Source organism: Camelina sativa, chromosome 16 (assembly GCF_000633955.1).
Source record: "Camelina sativa cultivar DH55 chromosome 16, Cs, whole genome shotgun sequence".
Taxonomy (NCBI): Eukaryota; Viridiplantae; Streptophyta; class Magnoliopsida; order Brassicales; family Brassicaceae; genus Camelina; species Camelina sativa.
The window spans coordinates 20,837,091-20,860,041 of record NC_025700.1 but is presented as its reverse complement, the minus strand read 5'-3'; the positions used below and the strand labels follow the sequence as shown (position 1 = coordinate 20,860,041).

The 22,951-nt window shown below is 33.5% G+C and overlaps 5 protein-coding genes across 6 annotated transcripts; 2 read left to right on the top strand and 3 right to left on the bottom strand.

Annotated features, from left to right (window-relative positions):
* LOC104751564 (calcium-binding protein CML38-like) lies at nucleotides 461–1,184 on the top strand. Its single transcript, XM_010473521.1, has one exon. The coding sequence runs from the start codon at nucleotides 514–516 to the stop codon at nucleotides 1,063–1,065; it is 552 nt and encodes a 183-aa protein (XP_010471823.1). The 5' UTR covers nucleotides 461–513; the 3' UTR covers nucleotides 1,066–1,184.
* On the top strand, nucleotides 2,296–3,007 carry LOC104751562 (calcium-binding protein CML39). The gene has a single exon (XM_010473517.2). It carries the CDS (start codon nucleotides 2,354–2,356, stop codon nucleotides 2,831–2,833), a length of 480 nt encoding a protein of 159 aa, XP_010471819.1. The 5' UTR covers nucleotides 2,296–2,353; the 3' UTR covers nucleotides 2,834–3,007.
* LOC104751563 (tetratricopeptide repeat protein SKI3-like) lies at nucleotides 2,947–8,685 on the bottom strand. Its single transcript, XM_010473519.2, has 20 exons — nucleotides 8,621–8,685; nucleotides 8,394–8,519; nucleotides 7,971–8,294; nucleotides 7,801–7,884; nucleotides 7,635–7,685; nucleotides 7,434–7,526; nucleotides 7,203–7,343; nucleotides 7,028–7,108; nucleotides 6,706–6,950; nucleotides 6,456–6,627; nucleotides 6,212–6,324; nucleotides 6,077–6,134; nucleotides 5,933–5,998; nucleotides 5,624–5,836; nucleotides 5,453–5,504; nucleotides 4,973–5,346; nucleotides 4,779–4,873; nucleotides 4,420–4,662; nucleotides 3,381–4,219; nucleotides 2,947–3,289 (listed from the first exon to the last, which is right to left on the bottom strand). Exons 2-20 carry the CDS (start codon nucleotides 8,460–8,462, stop codon nucleotides 3,096–3,098), a joined length of 3,507 nt encoding a protein of 1,168 aa, XP_010471821.1. The 5' UTR covers nucleotides 8,463–8,519; nucleotides 8,621–8,685; the 3' UTR covers nucleotides 2,947–3,095.
* On the bottom strand, nucleotides 8,887–11,678 carry LOC104751560 (probable serine/threonine-protein kinase nek3). Of its 2 annotated transcripts, none has more exons than XM_010473515.2 (10): nucleotides 11,382–11,678; nucleotides 11,233–11,311; nucleotides 10,955–11,017; nucleotides 10,608–10,856; nucleotides 10,101–10,513; nucleotides 9,921–10,020; nucleotides 9,789–9,842; nucleotides 9,616–9,708; nucleotides 9,402–9,530; nucleotides 8,887–9,320 (listed from the first exon to the last, which is right to left on the bottom strand). In XM_010473515.2, exons 1-10 carry the CDS (start codon nucleotides 11,483–11,485, stop codon nucleotides 9,009–9,011), a joined length of 1,596 nt encoding a protein of 531 aa, XP_010471817.1. In that variant the 5' UTR covers nucleotides 11,486–11,678; the 3' UTR covers nucleotides 8,887–9,008. The 2 variants fall into 2 exon arrangements, with proteins under 2 accessions (XP_010471817.1, XP_010471818.1); XM_010473516.2 differs by having other exon boundaries at nucleotides 11,233–11,305.
* Nucleotides 20,923–21,880, bottom strand: LOC104751559 (protein MIZU-KUSSEI 1-like). The gene has a single exon (XM_010473514.2). The coding sequence runs from the start codon at nucleotides 21,771–21,773 to the stop codon at nucleotides 21,090–21,092; it is 684 nt and encodes a 227-aa protein (XP_010471816.1). The 5' UTR covers nucleotides 21,774–21,880; the 3' UTR covers nucleotides 20,923–21,089.

Genomic DNA, 22,951 nt, shown 5'->3' with positions numbered 1-22,951 from the left:
GAGAGAAAAGAGAAAAAAGGAAAGTGAAAGAGAGATGAAAAAAAAAATTAAACCCCTTCGTCCCAAATAAAACTCGACCCACTGATTTTGTGACACTTGTCCAGCAAGAGACGTTTCTTGCAATCCTAAAATAAGAAACGAATCTTGCATTTCTTAGCTTAGGTTTCAATAATTAATATTATCTACCCCTAAGAAACAAACTAAGAAACAACATAATTGTGCCGATGAGGATAGTCTTATATTGTATTGGTTACTATTTCTTCGTCTTAATCCAATTGTAAAGGAAGAAAAAGCGTGTTTTAAACAAAGAACATGGTGGACCTATTAAAGAACTCGTTAAAAATGTCATAAATATCTAAAACACTAATCTCCCACGTCTAATACACAACAAAGTCATTATCACAACTTGACGAGACACACCTATATATAAACCATTCAAACCTTTTTCTATATATTTCTCATTCACTTTCCAATTCGAGAACAAAAATAAGAAACCTATACAAAACTTGTCTCATGAAGAATAATAATAATACTCGACGTCAATCATCTTTCAAGAAGTTCTGCCGGAAACTGTCACCGGAGAGGCAAGATTCAGCCGGAGATATACAGCAGCATAGCAGTAGCAATGTTGAGGACAAGAACAGAGACTTAGAGGCTGTTTTTGCTTACTTGGATGCAAACAGAGACGGTAGAATCTCTGCGGAAGAGCTTCAAAAGAGTTTCACGACACTAGGAGAGGAACTGTCCGATGAAGAAGCCGAAGCTGCGGTCAAACTGTCTGATACAGACGGAGATGGGATGTTAGATTTCGAGGAGTTTGCTCAGCTTATCAAAAGAGATGATGATCAGTTTACAGAGGAAGAGAAGAAGATGGAGCTCAAGGAAGCGTTTAGATTGTATAGATCAGAAGGTGAAGAGTGTATTACACCAAGAAGCTTGAAGCTGATGCTAAAGAAGCTGGGAGAGTCAAGAACAACCGATGATTGTCAAGTTATGATTAGTGCTTTTGATGTCAATGCTGATGGAGTTTTAAGCTTTGATGAGTTTGCTCTTATGATGCGCTAATAATATGATAGTTATTATCACCTCCTATATTGTCTTTTTGTTGTTCTTTTATTTGATCTTCTACTGTATATAATGTTAATGGCTTGTGACGCAATAAACACGATTGTTATTTAACCTTTTTTGAAACTTTGTCATATTAGAGTCTCACAGGAAAGGGTCAATCTACTATGGAGTCCATTGAGGTTTGACCATCATAGTCATTAAGAAATTCTGGCCTAGTCATATTATTCCCTGAAGTTCACAATTCAAGACAAAAGGTGAGCATGTGCAAATCGATATTATGATAATAACAAGATTCATAACGAGAGCCTTTTGTCAGATATTCACGTAACGGTAACAATTGAGGAATCTAAAAAGATCCCATCCCTACCAATCAATCTCGTGCCCTTATTACCAATTAATTAGAGTTATGACGTTGAGATTTTACTAGTCGAGATGATGGTTTTTGTTGGTCCATCTTGAATCGAATCTTGTTATCCGATGGTCAATATCAATATCGAGCAATATGTCATTTAGTTTTTTTTGATACTATGTTTATATGTTAAGAGTTGGGGTTTAAATTCGAAATCAATTGGTTATGAACACATTGACTAGGTTGTACATTTATATTACATTAAGTCCAATCTAATTCATTGGTAGGATTTTTGACACCTTCCGTATTAAATCAACCAAGTAGGTATGAATGTGGAGCTTTCAACAAAAATGGATTTGATTCGAATCATCTTGTGTGCCTCCAACTTCTTCGGGCTTACTGTAAAAAACAAATTTATAGAGTACTGAGAAGCCAGCCATGTTAAAACATTAAGACTCATACTTCTCATTTATAGATATGATCATATGATTAGTGTAAAAAAAACAAATGACAGTCGTAAAATATTTTATATTTACAGAAACACCCTTTCTTGATACTACTACCTAAATTTAAGACTGAATAGAAGAAAACGTGTTTTAAACATGGGGATGAGACCTTGTAACAGACTAACAGAGGATATACTAATATTTTCTTTCCTCTAGATCTGAAGACCTACTAATAATACAACTTCTTCTAGATCTAAAGACTAATAATATATGTTTTTATTTTTCTAGATCTAAAGAACTAGTCTGAATCTCCCACGTTTGATTCGTTTCAATTTCTATTTTCTTATTACTATTCTTGACTTGAAACACACCTATATATATATATAGAAACACTTTATACCATTTCTCATTCAACTCTTAAATCAAGAAGAAAGAAACCATACTTGTAAACACACATACAACACCTGCAACATTTCTTTTTCTTTTCAAAATGAAGAATATTCAACGTCAGCTTTCTTCATCTTTCATGAAATTCTTAGAAGACAAGAACAGAGACCTAGAGGCTGTGTTTGCTTACATGGATGCAAACAGAGATGGTAGAATCTCTGCTGATGAGCTTAAGAAGAGTTTCATGACAATGGGAGAGCAAATGTCTGATGAAGAAGCCGAGGCTGCTGTTAAACTGTCTGATATAGACGGAGATGGGATGTTGGATCTTCATGAGTTTGCTCAGCTTATCAAAGGGAACGATGACTTCACAGAGGAAGAGAAGAAGATGAAGATAATGGAAGCTTTTAGAATGTATATTGCTGACGGTGAAGATTGCATTACCCCTGGAAGCTTGAAGATGATGCTAATGAAGCTAGGTGAGTCCAGAACCACTGATGATTGCAGAGATATGATTCAAGCTTTTGATCTCAATGCTGATGGAGTTTTGAGCTTTGATGAGTTTGCCCTCATGATGCTTTAAGCTTTGTTGTTTCGTCTTCTACAGTTTTTGTTTGATATATGGCTGTGTAAATAAGGCTTTGCAAGCAATATCCAAAAACTTGTTTTATATTATCCAAAAAATCATACTTCATTAAAAAAAAAAATTCATCTTGTTTCAGTTTCAATGTACATGAATCCTATTTCATTGTGTTTCTATTTGGTGTTACACAACAACTACATGCCAAAGCATCATACAAGAGAAAAAAATATAACAGAACAGATTGGATTTCAATTTATAGTTCTCAGCTCATGGCATGTTGAACAAGCTTATCCAAGACCTTCCAATATCTCAGACAAGAAGGGTCTGTGTGAATCGCCCTAGTCACCCATTTCTCAGGGCTTTGGTAGTTTTCAATCCCTGAAGCGGTTTCAGGTCTGTCTTCCGATTGTCTTGCGGGTATATGCATCTGGAAGTAAACCTCAGCAGGTCTCATTTCTGTCCAAAAATATTAAAAAAAAAACTTCAGTTGTGCTCAAAGTTTTGGTGGAATACGAAAAGATAAAGATTAGGACATCTGCAGTCTAACCTGGTGGCCAGCAGAACCATTCAAGACGAAGATTCTTCTCCCATTTCTCTTTAGAGCCAAGACTACCATGTGCTTGAGCTATTAATATATACACGATAGGCAAAGGAAACAACGAACTCGCTTGAACTTTGCTAAGACTTTTTACAGCCAGTGAGAGGAACTGCGAGTCATTAGACTGTCTAGCCAGCTCCATGCAGACAGCACCATGGCAGAGAAGTAGACAGCTCTCTGAATTAAACAACGAACAAGCTTGTGCAAGAAATTCCTCTGCTAAGAAAAAGTCTTTTTTCCCGATGGAATCTAAGCCACGAGCTAAGCTATATACACCCATCCATTCTTTCCATGAATTCTTCTTCTGGCTCGAGCATTCTTGTAGGCTCATCTCTAAGAAGTTAGCATCAGGTTCCAGATCATATTGAGATTCTATGAGCTTCAGGCATATCCAACCAATATTTAAGTCAGTCTTGAGCTCCAAACACGCTCTGTATTCCTCTTGCATGTTGCTGGTACTCCCTTTTATCGCATAGGCACGGCAAAGTTGCAAATGTCCTAGAAATAGGTAGCTACTTGGAAGCGAAAGGGAAGAAGCTTTCCGGGCATTGCCAATGGACTCTGCTATATTTCCCTTCTGCAAACTGATCTCAGAAGCACAAAGCAGAAGCTGGAACTTTTGATATTCGCCTTCCTTCGAACATGTCTCATCAGAGAGTGCCACAGAGATTAGACGCTCAATAGCACTACAAAGTTGGCGAGGAAATCTCTGCTCACGTGCCTTCTGCACGAGATTCAGAATAAGCAAGTATCTTACACCGCTGTTCCAAGGTTCTTGATGCAAGAATCTGCGAATTGGAAAACAATCATTTAATAGTTATAGTGAAAATAAAATTTTCTACATATTACGCCCTTAGCTCTCTAACATATACGAGAGATTCTGAGCACATGTATCAAAAATTGAGTTGTAGATGATGAAAGGATCAGTGAGAGTTGATCAATTCAGATTTTGAAAATGCTAACATGGTGACGAAAGATTCTCAAATACCTTTGCAGTTCCACAACAACAACAGGAGCATTCAGACACTGACAATGGCATGTCGGAAATGAGAACCTTGGAGCTGTATTGCCAATTACATTGCAAGCAACCGATCCTCCACCAAGGACCTCCAATGCGGACTTCAGACCTTCCTTATTTACACAGTCAGAGACATTTATGATACAACATCTACTAGCAGTACAGGCATCCTTCATTCCTTCACCAGCTAACAAAATATATCCAAGCAGGTTCCTAATTCCAAAAAATCATATTTCCAAGTTATGATTATATACCAACATATCATTACACAGTTAAAACATAGCGCGCTTGATCAGCTTATTTAACCTCTGGTACTGATCAAAACTCACCTTATCAAATTACTATGAGGGTACATATGAATAACTTTTCGGAGGTGGGCAATCCCCTTCTCAAATCCAAGGAAATCTCCTGCTCCAGTTTTCAGCTGCAATATCCAGAGTGGTGTCATTATAATCCAGAGTTTAAACAAATACAGCATTCGAAATGAAAGGGCCAACATGATATTCGAGATCAACAGGCTCACCAATTTGTTGAGTGCGATCAAATAGTGCATTGCAACTATTTCTTCTTGTGATGTAATATAGTTACGAGTGCTTGCAACAATCGACTGAAGTCTATCACTCTGATCAAGAGAATGGATGGCAGATACTATAAAGCTGATTTTCGAACTCTGGAAGAAATCCTTTGGCATTTTCTGGATGCTGGTTATAGCAGAATCAACCCCAGATATGCAATAGAGCAGACTACAGATAAAACTGATTGGGGAGGCTATTGAGGGTTTTTCCATGGTAGATATCCTAGCCCCCAGATCTCGAATCACTGAGAGAGCCGAATCATTCTCACCAATCTTCCACAGAGAGAAAGCATATATTTGCAAACCTCCGGCATCAAGCAAACCTTTTGGAAAATTTGATTAGATATTAGTAAATTTATTAACATTAGCCTCAAATTTGCATTAAACCCCAGTCTTCAAACAGGGGGATGAACAATCTTAAGGGCAAACCTTTTGACTTCAAATTTGTGCATTCCATAACAGATTCTTTGAATCGTCCTGCCTGCACAAATAGTTTAAGTGAGTACAATATTTGCATTTGTATTTGACTATTGAATTATACCCAATCTAAAAATAGCTTTCAAAAAGACATGTTAACGGAAAGAAGGGTGGGCATCTCACCTTGCTGAGTGACCTGACCAAGTTCATAGATACTTTTCCAGCATGAGATTTCACTGAATTGTCGGGGTAAATACTCATTGCAGCTAGTGCCAGCCTATAAGAAGCAATGGCAGTGTGATAATTATTTCTTGCCTCACAAACTAGCCCGTGGAGGTTATGGGATTCAGGGTAATAAGGGGTGCGTTGCACTGCCTGCTCAATGCAAGCAAAAATCTGCAACATAGTTTCAGGAGCGGGAGTTATTTAACTCACTTGATAACTAAATAAAAACCTGTGTAGATAATAGATATATAACACATGTGTTTATACCTGCGGAGATGATATATTTCCCTGTAGCAAAGCAAGCCATGCCAGACCAACTTGGAACTCCGCAAGCTGGACAGAATGATACCACGCCTCAATTAAAACCATCACACTTACATGTAAGTAAACCACAATTAAAGCAGCACTTACAGGTGATATCTGTGCAGCTCGTAAACAACTCTCGAAAGCCTCGTCTGATGTTGACTCCCTGAGGTGTTAATTAGTCTATGGGGGCAAATTGTATTTCGAAGACATGAGAAATATTTTCACATAAAAAGCAACTACCTCGCATAAGTATCAGCTGAGCCAGCCCAAGGTAGCGCAAGTGTAGGATCTATGCTTCTAGCACAATCAAAAGCCTGCTTTGCCAATTTCATTTCGTCCGATTCCCTGAAGATCTGTTTAATGCAATCAAAAAGAGGAAAATCGTATCTGACGTCATTAACATAGGTGAAGCAAAAATGCAATTCCTGGTAAAGCTAGGATATCCAATACAAAGCCAGAAAGACAAAAATGTTAAATACAATACCTGACCCATAAAAGCCCAAGCAACGGCTAAAGATACATCCAAATGCAATGCCCGGATCAAAGCATGTAGTTTCAAAGCACTATTATCAGACATACAACCCAAAGCAACCCAGAACTCTGAGTTTTCGCATTCAAGCAGTAATGCTCCCAGAGCCATCTTTTCTGGTAGCTTCCTGATAGAATAGTCAACTATTACAAGGGAGCGCATCAAAAACTAAGAAAATGCCAAGTAACGTTTAGTATAATCTTACCAAGAACTTGAAGATTCAGAGTCATTGCTTAAACTTGAAACAAGATCACAAGTTATGGCTATGTCAGTATAAACATTAGCTTGCCAAGGGGCTAAGTGTAGAGCTCGCTGGTAACAAGCTTTGGCTGACAATGCAGCTGAGTAACAAATGCTTTTCCAAGAAAGGATTGAATCACTAAATGTTTTTAACGTGAAATCTGAGTTTTCAGTTCCAGCAGACCATGGAAAGCATCTTGCAAATGTAAGCTGCTCAAGAATTAGATATTAGATCCCCAGCTAACGAGCGAGCTTTACACTTAAAATACAAGGACAGCCTAAAGTACCTGAATATCTCCATACAATTTCCATATACAAGACATGTTGCTGGACAGTTCACTACTTTCTTTTGCAGCTTTACGAGCATCCTGTAGTGAATTTGCAATAATCGTTCTCTCATATAGGTATATATTGAAATATGGATGAAAGCAGGAAACATCTCAAGAGTGTCGTGTTATTAACCTCCAACAACGAAGCTGCCCATCCAAATGCGCCCAAATTTATACATTCCTTTGACCAACTAAGCAATCCAGAAGCAAGACCATAAAGCACTGAAATATTCTGAGGTGAAATCTTCAACGCTTGCTCAAATAGCTCCACACCCTATTCAAATAGTATATGAGACTTCTGGAGCCACACAGACAAACTTTCTAAAGAGGTAATTTTGAATAGACGTGGTTACAAAGGTTTTACCTTTCTATATGAACCAAGCATCAAAAAGATATTTGCACTCTCCACTAATGTAAAAATTTTGGTCTCATCTAATTCAATGGCGCGGCCATACGCCTGTTGTATCATTGAGAAATAAAGTCACAATGAAAACCGACAAAAACTCAAACCACTTCAAGAAACTGGGAAGACACAAAAAAAGAAGAAGGAAACAGTATAATTTACCTTTATAGCAGCAGTAAACATTCCAAGTCGCTGGTAAGCCAGGCCTAGAGCCTGCAATAACAGACACAAAGAAAAACAAAGATTCCTGTCAAATTCCGTAACAGACTAAAAAACAATGAAATGAAAAAGGTAAATAACTGGAGGGAGAAGAGAAAAGGATAATTACTTCCCACAAGTCTGACAAGGTAGGATAACCTCTAATTGCATGTTGAAGGCTCTGAACAGCTTCAGACCACTTCTTCTGATGAAGCTATAATAGAATTCATGGCCATAGATAATTATCAAACAAGGTAATAAAAGATACAGCAGAAACAGAGAAGGCCAATTGAACAAAACCTGAATGTAGCCCAATCTACAAAACGCCCAAAAAGCCTTAGGAGACCTCTCAGAAGCGTCACGACAAACAGCAATCTCCAAAATCTCTTGCCCTTGTCTATCAAATAAATCGCACAAAGCTTCTCCGGAATCAGAATCATTAGGGTTTATCAACACTGCTCTTTGGTAACACTTAGCAGCTCGATTGAGATCAAGCGTCACACGCGAGTAGTAATGCCCTAGATACTTAAACGCCGCGGCATTATTCGGGTTCAACTTCGCCGACAACACAAAACGCTCCGCCGCTTGCTCCGATTCTCCAACATTATCCCACAGATACAAACCCTGAAATCAAATCATCAAAATTTTCAATTTTTTCCAGATAGCAAGAGAACCCATAAGTAAAAGGAACTAAATTTCATCATCAAAACAAAAATAAATTACGAGTTCGAACTGTAGAGAAGAATCATCTGGGTTCGCCTCTACAGACTTCTTAAGTTGCTCCAATTCCATCCCAATTCAGAACGAAAAGATCGAAGATTTCGAAACGAGTAGAGAATAATTTTCAATCTGAAGTGAAAAAAGGTAAGAAGGGAATGATTAAACATGTGAATCTCTTCCTTCTTGTTTACTCTATCTCTCAACAAATTCAAAACCCTAACTTTATTTACCTCTCACCGGCAAACAAATCATCGGCGTCGCAGAGATACAAAAAACCAAGCTAGCAATTTTTTATTTGACCCTTGTAATACTATCAAAATCAAAATCACATCCTGTATTTTTATTTCTGCTTATTAAACCCTAGAATAATTATTAGGCCCATCGGCCCAAGTCTCTAAGACCCGGTTTGATTTATCGGTTTAATCTCGGTTATTTTCATTTACACGGTTTAATAAAATCTTAATTAGTTCTCGCCTGCTCGGTTTATGATGATTAGTGATTACAAACAACACTGGTTTTACAATTTCTCAAGTGAAAATGAACACTAATTGTAATCAAATTATTTAATTACATGGGGAGGACCAAAATAAAAAGTCTTTTGAATAAAAACATCACGTTTTATTTTTTTGCTCCGACTAATTCTCCGGCGATGACATACCGGAAACTCAAATTTTCGGGTAGCCATTCAAAATTTTTAATCTTCTTCTCCTTCAAACATTTCTGAGCAATTTTCCTAGCATCTTCTGGTAAACACTGAGCTGTTGCTTCCATGAGCTTAGACACATCCATTGACATGTCTTTGACATAATGCTGGAAGATCTTTGGCAACAAAATCTTTGTGCCTTTGTAAACACGAACGTTACTTCTGATATACTCTTGCTTAGCTTGTCTTAGATCCCGGAAGATTCTATCCGCGGTGTAAACCCGAACCTAGTTTATGATCTATTACTGTTAATGCCACATTTAGACTGAAATCATTTAGAGTTGAAATGGTTTATTAATTATTGTTACCGTAGGATCTGTGAATGCTCCTGAAGAAATAGCGAAATGAGCTAGAGCCTCGGGGTATTCCAATGCGTAAATGTGTCTAACACTACAAGTTTTAGACTTTCTTGAAGGTGAAAACAGCGTTTGGAGTAACTGCAAAATGTTAAATTGAAAGTGAGAAGTTTACTATATGTGGTCAAAAGTGAAGCAAAAAGGAAAGAAAGATGAAATGGTTTACAGGTGATGGTGATGTGTAGTGAGGTCTGATTCCTAAGATTGAGCTTTGGATGATAAAAGGGTTTATGCGATAGCCTCCAATATCATAAGCTGCCTGTGGTTATATAAAAGAGAATTGCTTAATAAAAACCATAAATTAAGTGTTGCTCTGCTAAAATGAAAGAGATTTTAAACCTTCAAAACCGAATTGTTTCTTGCGCGGTTGTGAGATCCATAAGCTAAGTAAGCCTGCAAAGAAGGGAGATTATCAAACAAGAAAAGATAAAAGAAACATATTAAAAGAGGTTTAAGAGCTAGTTCACGTACATGCATCACAAGAGCATTGTGAATGTTGATCCAAAACGCGAGCTTCTCTTCACGTTTCATTCGACTCGGATCAACTTTCTCAAGATTTTGAACCAATGATCTGCATACCAAAAAAAAATTCATATCAATCCCAATTATATAAATGTAGATTGTTACCACAAAACCATATAAACTTTTTACCTGAAGTTTTGCAACATAAGAGCAGCGTAACTGAAACTACCATCATCTAAGTGTACTCTAAGAGCCTCTATCACAACAACACCACAAGGCAAAACATTGCCTTGATCTTGACAGTGATTCAGCAAATGATCCTCACTCGCGCAATTCAAGCTCCATTTATCATCATAATTAGATTTGGAAGAGAAAATGGTTGAGGCGTTCGACATCGATGAAGCCGGGGAAGCAGGAAAACAAGTGGTGTGATTGGTACTCGTTGAGCTTCTTGAAAGTGTACAATACACAGAAGAAATGCATCTCATGATATCTTCAGAGAGTTTATTCGGGTTTATGAGGTTATTATTATGATCAAATATACAAGAAGATCCGAGAAGCTCTCCAAGACTCTGATTGCCAGTAACTACTCTAGTCCCTTCCTGAAAAGAAAAAAAAAACACAAAAACAGGTTAATTAAGTATTTATTTCTAATGATCTGTTTAATTAAGTTGCTTGAGTAAAGTGTTAGATTACCCTTGAAGATAAGGCTTTTAAGCTAGTGTTGAAACTCCGAGGATAGGAAATTGGTTTTTGGTAAGGTTGATAATGAGTTAGTGATGGTGAAGTAGTGACAGAACGAGATAAGGTTGTAGCAGAGAGATTAGAGTAGGAATTAGGAAGTTGCTGCTCAAAAGATTTTCTGTAAAGAGATAAGAGATATCGTTCCATGTGTAGAATCTCTAACTCAACTGATGCAATCTCCTTCTTCAATTCTTCTGAAGACTGTGAAAAAACAAGAAAATAAAATAAAAATCAAGAATCAAGATATGGCAAATCAAGAAAGCAGTAAGATCAAAGATTTGGGTGTTAGAAAAACGAACCTTTGGGATCAGACAGAGATTGGAGTTTTGGTGGGTTATTAAAGTCTTCTCAATAGGTACAATCTGCAATTTGGAGGAAATTAAAAAACATCTCTTCACTTTCATGTTAATGAAAAGTTTGCATCAAACCATATTAAAAACACCCAGAAGAAGAAAAAAGCAGAANAAGAAGAAAAAAGCAGAGACTTTTCTTGTTATTTTTTAGAAAAAAAACATATAAAATTTTTTTTGGGAGAAATAAAAAAGGGAGGAAAATGAAATGATTTTGGAGACCGTACAGATATGCTGTCGGAAGAGAAACTTGAAGGTGACACATCAACTACACTCTGCAAAGCCATGTTCTCTCTGTGACTGTTCCTACAGAAACAAGAACATTGTAACTTTGATCCAAAGATATGATTGATAGATGCAAACTGAAGTCGTTTACCTGGGAGAATATGAAGAAGAAGAAGAAGAAGTAGGAGAGGAGGAGGAAGAAGAAGAAGACGAAGAAGATGATGATGAATAAGCACAGTTCATCAGAGCCATCATTTTCTCACACTTTGAAAGCTCTCAAAGCTAGAGAAAAAAAGAAAGGTCCAGCCCTTTTTGCATCAAATCTTAAGTTTTGGTTATGTGACTTTCAAAACCTGAAAAGGGGATAATGACTTTGTAACTTTCCGGGAAAATGAGCAAGTGAAGAAACCGACATTTTTTATTTTCCCCGGGGATTCAGAATTTAGCGGGTCAAGTTAACTCTATTTTTTACTCCACTTACCTTATTATTATTTTTATTTTTATTTTTTTGGTTAATATCTGTAATATATTTTGTATCTTTATATATCTGTCAATGTCCTCTGTTTTCATATTTATGGCAATGTTTTTCTCGCAGTGTAATTCCATTACTTCCACAGTCCCTTTGCATGTCTATATTTTACTCATAAATCAGACCTCCAACAATATAAGTGCAATAAACAAATTACAAACTTAGAAGATCATAAAAGATTAAAAGAATTATAAATGATGAAGTTTATGCGGATTTGGTGTAATCAATATCTTGCTCTAAACTATCTAGTAGTGCGACTTATTAGTAGCTAATAGAACTGGTGAGATTATTGAATGAAATGTTTTATTTACATGAAAAAAAAAATACAAATGATTAGCTTATACTACAAAATAGAGTCACCAAAAACAAAATCTGAAAATTAAGCATACTTCTACAAGTAGTAGAAGAGAAGTGAGATACTACTACTACTACTATGCAGTTAATGCCTTTGAGCTAACTAAATAAAACATTTCACTAAAGCACTGGGGACAAATTACTACATGAGAGTTGACAATGGGGTTTTGAAAAAAATACCAAATAAATATGTTCCGATCACACCCATATACCATACGATATATATCATCGACATTATTCTAATAACCCCGAACTTTAGATCAACCTGAACTTGGTTATTAGCAAACACCAATTATAATGTGCAAACTCGAACTTCAGATGAAGAAAAAAAAAGATACTTATATTGGAATTAATGACAACCGATCATTGATAAAGTATGAAACTAATTAAATGAAAGTTTTTGTAAGAAGAAAGAATCTAAACAAACAAGTATACGACTAGAAATGTGCATCCGTGCCATTGCATGTTAGTGGCCATAAATGCATAACCACGACAGCTGTCCCCATAAATTATGATGCCACCCTGTCCCAATTTTATTTTAAGTACTTTTTTTTTCTGTATCCATTAATTACTGCTATTAATACGGGTTTAGAGTTTATAGGACTTTAAAAGAGTACAACAATTCATTTAATAAAAAAACGGGTAAAGTCATACCCCCAGTCTCATTCTCTTTTAATTTCGCTTCGTACTATAAACGGTTGGAGTAGAAGAAAACTCATGAATTAGATTGTAGGGATGTTGATGTAATATAGTATTTTATAAAGAACTAGAATCGGATCCGTGCTCTGAGAATATTTACGGATATATACGATTTATAACGATATAAATATATTACATTTTTAGTTTGCTACTCCTCTTTCATAATATAATATGTTTATAGAAATATTTTTGTTTTATAATATAGGATGTTTCCAACTTTTTATGTAACTTTTAGATTAAATTTATATTATATATTATGCAGACTTGTTTATGATTGGTTAAACTTTTTAAAAGTAATTATTTCTTAATATGTATGTTTTCACTAAAACATCCTGTATTTTGAAACGGATGGAGTATAATAGTTGATTATGATAAACTATATATTTGTGTAAAGAGTTTGGATAAAATAGTATTAAATAACAAAAATATAATAAATAGTAATATAATGAGTTTTGATATAACAAAAAGAAATAAAACTGAAAAAATGAGTATAATTTTCTTCATGATAATATTTTCACATTTAAAAATTCTAACTACTTAGTTGTTTTTTTTTGTGTGTGTGGCCATTCCCACTTAGTTCTCATCATCCAGAATTCCTTTGCTCCATTGCTTCTTGCTTGGGGAAGAACATATAGTTGCATCAATAATAAAAAATTTCTTGAACCTGTTATAATTATAAACAAATAAATTAGAGCATAGATTGTATAATAAACTTAACAATTTGACCATTATAAGAATAATTTATTGTATAGTTGCAGTTGCTCAAATGAGTCCAATCGAGGAAAATAAGAACAATTAACCTTTTAAAAATGGTTAGGATAATTTAATCTTTAAACATTTGAAAATTATATATATATATATATATTTAAACATAAAGATATAATATAGAACTTAAAACTTGTTTAAAATACATTAATTACTAACCTGGATAAACTATGATTTCGATAAAAATAGTAAATCATTCATTCAATTGACAACCCATTTTTGTGTTTTTTTTCCTGAAACAATTGAAAATATTATATTTGATAAGAACTGAAAAAAATTCTGTTCAAATACTTTATAAGCATATAAAATTTAATAAAAGGAAACAGTTAGTAGTTTAATATAGAGGATATATATTATGGAAGAACATTTAGTTAAGCCAAATTTAATAGTCTTATGATTATTTTAACAAAGGAAAGAACATAAGCAAGTGGGAAATTTTACAATGATAGAACTTAAAATAGAGACTTATGTGACTTACTCGAGAATTCTTTGTTTGATTTCAAAAATTATAGATGTTAGAGAAAGTAGAATGACTAAGGTTTTGATAGCCATTTTTGGAGAGTTAATTTGCCGAGTTAAGTAAAAAATGGTAGCCATTTTTTTTATCTAAAGAAACCTTGTATCGTATTTAGAGGTGAGAAGATGATTTACTGTTGCCAATGAAAATGATATAACGATATATAGTATCATATATCCCTATATAGAGTATAAGAAAAACTTTGTGAGCAAGCAAAACTTCATAATTTAATTATAATTGGATATAGAATTAGGAAAATATTGAATGCTAATGAAGATAGTGATGGAATTAGTTTAGAAAATAAGATAATTTGGAAATTAAGATCGGATATATAAAGAATATGATTCCAAATTTTCTAATTGTGCTTTTGGGATTGACCCAAACTAAATAATGGAATGTATTTTTGATATAATGAGATTTGTATCATTTCTATTAATAATTAATTATGCTAGTTAGAATTTATTTAAAAAGTTTGAAAGAATTATAGTAGTATAAATTCGAATATGCTATTATATTCACTCAGAAAATTATATTTAATTTTTTTAATTTCGCTTCGTACTATAAACGGTTGGAGTAGAAGAAAACTCATGTAGATTGTAGGGATGTTGATGTAATATAGTATTTTATAAAGAATTAGGTTTTATATTCGCTTTGGTCTTTTTGTTATGTTTCCACGTATTTACATTTGCATTCCTCCTATTTTACAAATGTCCTCTTATCTTTCTAATATTTAGCGATGTTTAACATCTAATTTTATTTTGATGTGGTATGCAAATTGAGTGGCTCATAGTAGTTAGAAAACCCATTCATTTGACCACCACCTTTGAATGTCAACTGTACTTTTATCATATGCCAGCGATGATATTTCATACAATACAAATAGTACTAGTATATATTTTGGGTAAGTGTGATATCCTATCTGAGATTTTCTAGCCATCTAAAGATAGCTGAGATGAGATCACGAATGTGAGAATGTACAAAATGTTTTCTTTTATACACGTAGATGTGCATGTACAGTATATACATAGATGATTGCGTTATTAGCCTAGCTGTGACCAAAGACAGTGATAGAAACAAGACTGAAAAAAACTGAAATGATTGAGCAAAATTTATTTTAGAAGAAAATGAAGATAGAGGTGTGGACCAACTTTCATTTTCAAGTTAAAATAATTTGGGGCTTTCCTTACCACCGACTTTTATGCCTCCCACATTTAAAATCGAAAAGGAAACTCAGGCACGTTGGGTGACCCATTTTAATAGTTTTATGTACCCATTTCTAGATTTATATAGTATTACATATTTTTCTTTCTGTACTCATGATCTTCTCATAGTCGAATAAACCATAATATAAATGAACAGGTCTATAACAACTGGCTAAGCTTACCGGCAATGGTACTAGTAAACACATGAAATGCCAGCTTAGAGTAACTTACTTCATTTATAACCGGTGTTCCGCAGGAAAAAAAAAAAAGAAGAAGTATAAAGTAGGAAGCAGCACTAGCACCTTACTAATTTGTATACTCGATCTTCTTAATCACTTAGTACAAGTTTATTAAAATATATCCCCCACCACTCGACCTCCTTAATCACTTAGTACTAGTTTATTGATACTATATCGTCTCATTAATCACAAGTATTTTCATAAAATATTGACCAAAACCATTGAATTTGAAGAGTTTGCGGATCAACTTGCAAACTTCGTGATCATGTCATATTAGAGTTACTACTTATATAAAATTTTAGCAAAGGAATTCAAAACTATTTCATAAACTATGATTCAAACGAATTACATTATATGAAACAGTTTCAGTTTTGTATCTGCATATATCTATATATATATATATATTTTTTGAGACATTTATGAAATAAATCCTCAAGTTCAAACTTATTTACAAGCATACCATTAACATTAATTATTTATTTGTTTTTCATTTAATTAATTAATATTGAGTTTTGATTTTTGGAAACAATATTTCCTATCCTAATAAAATTTCCAAAACAATCATAACCACTCCCTTTAACATTAAGTATTAAGTTTATAATTAATTTAATTAATATTAAATTGCCAATTTTACAAAACAATATTTTCTCCATACATACATTTCATAAACAATCGTCCTAATCAATAAACACTCTTTCGTGTTCTAGATATGTCAAAAATCAAAACTTAATAATGATGTCTCCTATTTTTTCATCAGAAAATTTTTACACTTTTTCGTAGACGAATTATGACAAATAAAGATGATAAAATCAATTGACTAAAAATGAAGATAGGCGGAGATGTCGCAATGGACGGGATAAAACAAAGACGAAAAAGATGATAGATTTATTTTGTCAGATAAAAACAAGAACAATTGTGTCGATCTAGACACAAAAAATACCAACATTAGTTTATGTTAAAACAAAAGTCAATTACAAATATATATCTGTAAGTAATTAATATACTGAATTAGTTCTTTTTGTTCAAATAGCTATTTTCCTATTTCTAACAAATTATATATACACGTTTTGGTCCATTTTAATAACTAAAGTTTATTAAAAGAAAAACAATGTGGAATTCATATCAAACAAATAACTGTTAACAATTTTTATTTGCATTTCACAACAAAACTATATATATTAAACTTAATTGATTCTTTATATATAAAACATACAAACCTACAATACAAATTATCGTTTACATATATTTAAAAATTTTTAAATAATAAAAATACTATCTGTAAATCAAAAAAAAATATACAGTATATTCCTTCTATAAATTATTCCCTCAGTTAGATTTTACACATTTTAAAAAAACAATGATTACTGAGTATAATTATATTTTTTTCTTTGACTAAAGAGATATTATTTAATTTTAAACTAATAACAATTCAAAATTTTAAATATTTTCAATGATTATCTTCTTGAAGTTTACAAAACATCAATCTTTGTAAGATAAAAAAATATCCCACAACATCAATTTTTATGAAACAAAGGGAGTACTACTTTTTTAATTGTATATCTATGTTATATTATAATATAAAACAATAAACCTCAAACAAAATACTTTTTAATTTCCATACTAACTAATATATCTTGTAAGGTTAAAATGTATAACTAAATATTAGTTTAATATATTTATATAGTTAATTTATAAGGCAAATTACATTTTTATTAAAAAAATAACTTTACGGTATATGGCGGGTGAATATATAATTATAGTACAAATATGTAATAACGTTAATACCGGCGCATGTATTCATGCATGATCGCTATAGTTCTGACACGTGCTATCTCAAATTCAGTGCTGTTCTAAATCGCATTTTTATAATAAATATAACATAACAAGTCAATAATTAAAATAATCATTTTATTTGTCAGGATGTTTTTAATCACCGTTATGTAAAATTCAGATATAAGATGCACGTGTGGAAGCATGATGATTCTCTAACAAATGGAAAGAATCACTGATAATAATTGTTTATTAACTTGTTGACAAAAAAAAAAAAATTGTTTATTAACTAAAGTTATTTTTGTATTTGTTTTCCTAACCGATCACAGGCTGTGTGATACACAACCGCAGACCAAAATAATCGATATGTTACATATGTATACTGGCATCACAAACGGACCCTGTTGTTCAACAATAGATCAGCCCACTATCCAATTGGTGGGCTTTGTATCAACTAGTCAGTCTTTCTCTTGCGTCAAACTCCGTTGAACCATATAGTAGTATGAGAAAGAACAAAAATAAATAAATCAAAATTTAGATCATCAGAAGAAGATCAAACAAGATATAATTAGTTCTGCTATATTGTTGGATTGATCGCGATATATATAGTTATATACGAACGAATCACGAGCAATTAAATGTATCCATAAAAGTAAAGAGAGAATCGTGAGGTTGAGGGTGCATGTGATGAAACCATACTAAGAGTAAGACTAAGAGGACATGGTAGTGGATCCACTATGTGGATGACTTGTGTTTAAACGCAATTAACCTCGTGTGCGTCCCATTTTTTCGCGTCATTTTCTTGATCTTTTTAGTCTGTATATTAAGGGCGGTGTATTGGAACTGAAATTGTGGAAGATTTTGGAGTTTTGTTAAAATCACATGTTATTCAAATCAGGATTTTAAAATCTGTTCTCAAATCCCAGGTTATTGAAAATGAAATTTATGTAAAATCATCCAAAATCATTCACAATACCTTGTTATTCAATTAAGTATTTTTAAAAGTCATATCAAATCTACTGTTATTCAAACTAAACAAATAATTTTCAAAAAAATACTGAAAATGGATTTTGAATGATTTTGGATACTTTTGTAGTTGGAAAATATCAACAAAACAATCACACCACGAGAGGTGGTATTTGAAGGAATTAAAAACAAAACAAAACAAAGAAAATCCACAAAAATAAACTGCATCATGAGACCACTGAGAGGTAAGACCTCTTTAGCTTTCTCTTCTCTCTTCGTCCTCGTCTCTCTCTCCCTTGATCCATTGAACAAAAAACAAAAAGGAACTGAAGAGAAACCCAATTTTGTTCTTCGTCAGGTTCAAACTTCTCTTCTCCAGTTCTTTCTACTCTTTAGTTATGTTTGATATTTGATATCAATTATTCAGGTGGACTTCTACTTGTGTTAGGATAAATCTATATTGGTTGAGGAGATTGATTCATGAATGATGTTGTTAAACATGAAGTGCTGAAATTAAAAGCTCTCTAGCTTTCACTTCGGATTTAGTTCTGTAATATTTCTAGGTTATGCTTGTATAGTTGTATTTACGATGAAGGTATTTTGTTTGTATGTATGATGTTCTATAACCACAACATTGTCGAATGTAGAAGCTGTTGAGCTCTTAATACTCTCTGTTAGTTCTTGGTTAAGTTTCTTTCTACAATAACACTAATTTGCTTGAGGAGATTGTTTGTGCAGATAAGTGTGTATCCAAGAGATTGTGCAAGAGGACAGAGATTCCCAACAGCTACAGAGCAAGCAAGAGAGAGGATTTTAGATTGCAAAAGGAGAAGAAGAAGGCAAGACTCAAGAATTACACTGAACTTGTTCTTGCATCTGCATCACTCGATGATGTTGAAGCCATCTAGAGTGCTACAAAAAAAATTCTAAAAAGAAAATTGTTTCCCCGTTTTTAATGCTAAAAAAAAATTCTCACAATCACCCAAAGTCTTCCTAAATCACTCCCGTAAATCTCACCTAATCAACAATCATTTAGATAAAAATCTACCTAAATATCCTAAAACACTACTCAAATCTCTCAAAACACCAAAACATACAAACTCCACAAAATCCTCTGAAATCTTTGTTCCAATACACCCCTCTAAGTTGTAACTTGATTTATATAAGCACTTCTTTTTTTTTTTTTTTTTTAAACATAAGCACTTCTTTTACGACAGTAATTTGAGATTTAAGAAGAAGAGGAAGAAAAAGTCATGAGAGAACCAAAGGGAGCATAAAAACATATCAATCAGACAGCCTGAGTCTCAGATCCCTTGCTAGATGTCACGATTCCTGCAAGCTTTTGTCATTTTATGAGACTTAATTGGGCTAAATTATATATATATATATATATATATATATATGATAACTGATAAATAATTCAATGAATGTATGTGTGTGTAATATTTTAAAATCGGAATATCCACACCGCAATCCATATGTTTATAAAATAAAATAAAAATCCATATGTTTATAAATACAACCGTTGTATTAATTCCGTTGTGGCTAAAAAAAANGCCATCTAGAGTGCTACAAAAAAAATTCTAAAAAGAAAATTGTTTCCCCGTTTTTAATGCTAAAAAAAAATTCTCACAATCACCCAAAGTCTTCCTAAATCACTCCCGTAAATCTCACCTAATCAACAATCATTTAGATAAAAATCTACCTAAATATCCNTACGTTTTTTTTTTTTTTTTTTTGTTCAAACGTTTGTACATACGTTTCTATCTTCATAAATCAATTTATATTGTTAAGTTAACTAGCTTATATTATCATTTATGACATGTACTAATATCATATATAATGTTTTTTTATATAAAGGAGTAATAGATTAGTTTGAATCAATGATTTAGAGAATATGTGTAAAGGGCAAAAATTCCTTATATAATNTTTTTTTTTTTTTTTTTGATAAACATAAGCACTTCTTTTACGACAGTTATTTGAGATTTAAGAAGAAGAGGAAGAAAAAGTCATGAGAGAACCAAAGGGAGCATANCACGTGAGTACTGTCCACGCGCCGCTGGCCCATGAGGTTAACTCAGTTTTGGAAGAAATTACAAATGCAAACTGGCAGGAGAGGAGTCAAAGCAGGGACACACCATTGCCTTATTATTGATCATGATGTCTATCGAGTGTCAACGTTATCAAAGATTCAAAGTCTAAGTGTTGAATGGTAATCAGTCTAGTTAACCAAACGGTAATATTTGGTATAGTCATTAGGCCATACCGCATATTTTAACTATTTATAAATGTCAGCATATTAGTTTTGTTTAGTAATTCTGCTATATTTTCACTAAAATTAACCTTTTATTAGGTACTTTATTCTGCTATTTCATTCATAGATTAACTTTTCTATACAATCTACTCTGCTATTTCATTTGTGTATATATACTTTCTACAAATCTTAGATTGAAATTACTTTTTTTTTTATGACATGTTATATGTTACTTACATAAAAGTACATCATAAAATTTAAACATAATCAGTCTCCATATGTTGCAGAGCTTAGCTTTTGTTTTTATTGTGTATAAGATTGTTATTTGAGAAGGTATATATTATTGTGAGTTTGTGACGATGGTATTATTAACCCAAAATTAACATCCCTACCCACATACGACAGAAATTTATAATTTTAATGTTCGTAAAAACATTGTTAGTTCACAGCTGTAAATTTGTAACAACAAAAACTTATGCAATATTACATATATACACAAAAACGAACATTAAGATTAACATGGATCATAAGTCATAACCAGATTTTTCCTAATAATCACAAGTTTCAAGATCTCGAAAGGAAAATGCTAAGCTCCTGTCCATAACAACACCCTTGGTTCACCATATGAAACGATTCCGAGTCACACGACCCGGTGACTCGCTCAAACTTTGCTCTCAGATACAACGTCTCGCCGTTCGGAATCACCCCGGCGCCTACGGAAACAGACTGCATCAGCCGGAGAAAACTGACGTCGTTTTCATTGGTTTCTCTCCTCACCGCAAATCCAAATTTCCTACCGTTGCAATACATAGACCAAACGGGAACGTTGAAGATATTAGACCGGCGGTTGCTTTTGCTCCGGAGAGCGATTCTGAGAAAGCCCTCCTCCATCTCCCGAGCAAGAGCTGCCGTGGGAACGGCTAGTTCGAGGAGTAGGAGAGGTGGAGAGGAGGGACGAGTGTCGTCTTGGATGCAGAAGCTGACGTGACCACGGCGGTGACCGAAGAAAGTGCCTGTGACTACGACGCCGGGTTGGTCTAACGAAGAAGTGGAAGAAGACACGGAAACTGTGTCGTTTTGGTCGGAAGGAGGAGATTGGTACGTGCAACAATATGGGATGACGCACTCGATGAGTGAACGGAGGGTTCGTCGGAGTCTGACTTCACGGGCACAGTCAATGCTCGTTGGAGAGTCAATGATTTGTAGATGACTACTTTGTTTTCCGGCCAAATCTACCGTTGTTCTCATTTTTTTGCTTTTATTTGTAATCGTGTAAGTGACAAGAGAACAAGATCAGTAAGGTTGATGGTATATGTATAGGTGTGAGATGTAAGTGGAGGGGATTTTTTTTTTTTTTTCTTTTCGTTTTAGTGTATAGTATTTGGATATTATTTTGTTTTTGTTGTTATTTTTTATGTAATGGATAACCACATTTATACATGCGTGTGCTTTCGTTTTCTCTGTTTTTAAGTGATTGTTTCTACCTTAATTAGTGTGTTCACAAAATGGTGGTAAACAAACCTGAATTTAGTATTACGTTTCATGTAATTGCGAAACAGGGATCCAAAAAATTATGAAAATATAATAAATGATGTTGATAAGGAGAAGGGAATAGAGGGAATCGATATAATATAATTGATTGGCTGAACAAGAAATAGGTCCACTTGTAATCAAGAACCCAATCGATCGATCCCTTTTATTTTTGGTACTTCTTTGAATTTTCTTTAGTTGATATACTAAAGTCTAACGTATATGAAAAACCGTGTTTTACGCTGATATGATGATATGTGTAAGAAATCAAAATAACATTGAGGGATTGAGTTTAATTTAATTTTCTTTCATATGTGACTTATTCAGTAGACTAATTTAATTACGATAATTTTTTTGGAGTTGATTGTAAAAATGATGTACATCTTAGCGTTACTCAATTTTGATTGCATTCTTATAGCTGGATTACTTATTATGGTTGTAACTTGTAAGTTATATCGTTGTATAATATCCTCAATAGTCAATACTTACTTTTGGGAAACCTTTTCGAAAGATATATCCTATATATCTGAATTACTCACAGAGATATGTTTTGCTTTTTTAGGTTAATTTTTAGGCATTAACAAAAAGATGATTCATTGAATAGAGAGAGTACACTGTACACATAAAAAGTAACATGGCAATGATGGGTATTAAGCGTGAGAAAGCCCGTAGAAGCATCATTCTGTTGAGATGATTGTCTTCAGATACTATTTACCGTTATAGTGCCGCGAATAGTCAGTATTATGTGCTGTTGTGGGGACTATAACTTTCCTTTTGTCTATCATTAAAATTTGCAAAAATGACTTAACAGAAAGATAAGGCATTAGAGCCTAATTTACGGGGAAAGCATGATACCTGAAATCTTATACCAATCAAGTATCAGCATTCAGCCAAAT

Excerpts from the sequence above, each read along its gene's own strand:
- LOC104751563 (XM_010473519.2), bottom strand. The coding sequence starts at position 8,462 with ATGGAATTGGAGCAACTTAAGAAGTCTGTAGAGGCGAACCCAGATGAT. Across the intron at positions 8,295-8,393 it reads CTTCTCTACAGTTCGAACTC|GGTTTGTATCTGTGGGATAA; the intron begins GTAATTTATTTT and ends ATTTGATTTCAG. Across the intron at positions 6,628-6,705 it reads TCTGAATCTTCAAGTTCTTG|GAAGCTACCAGAAAAGATGG; the intron begins GTAAGATTATAC and ends CTATTCTATCAG.
- LOC104751560 (XM_010473515.2), bottom strand. The coding sequence starts at position 11,485 with ATGATGGCTCTGATGAACTGTGCTTATTCATCATCATCTTCTTCGTCT. Across the intron at positions 10,514-10,607 it reads TAAAAGCCTTATCTTCAAGG|GAAGGGACTAGAGTAGTTAC; the intron begins GTAATCTAACAC and ends TTTTCTTTTCAG. Across the intron at positions 9,531-9,615 it reads ACTACACATCACCATCACCT|TTACTCCAAACGCTGTTTTC; the intron begins GTAAACCATTTC and ends AACATTTTGCAG.
- LOC104751559 (XM_010473514.2), bottom strand. The coding sequence starts at position 21,773 with ATGAGAACAACGGTAGATTTGGCCGGAAAACAAAGTAGTCATCTACAA.
- LOC104751564 (XM_010473521.1), top strand. The coding sequence starts at position 514 with ATGAAGAATAATAATAATACTCGACGTCAATCATCTTTCAAGAAGTTC.
- LOC104751562 (XM_010473517.2), top strand. The coding sequence starts at position 2,354 with ATGAAGAATATTCAACGTCAGCTTTCTTCATCTTTCATGAAATTCTTA.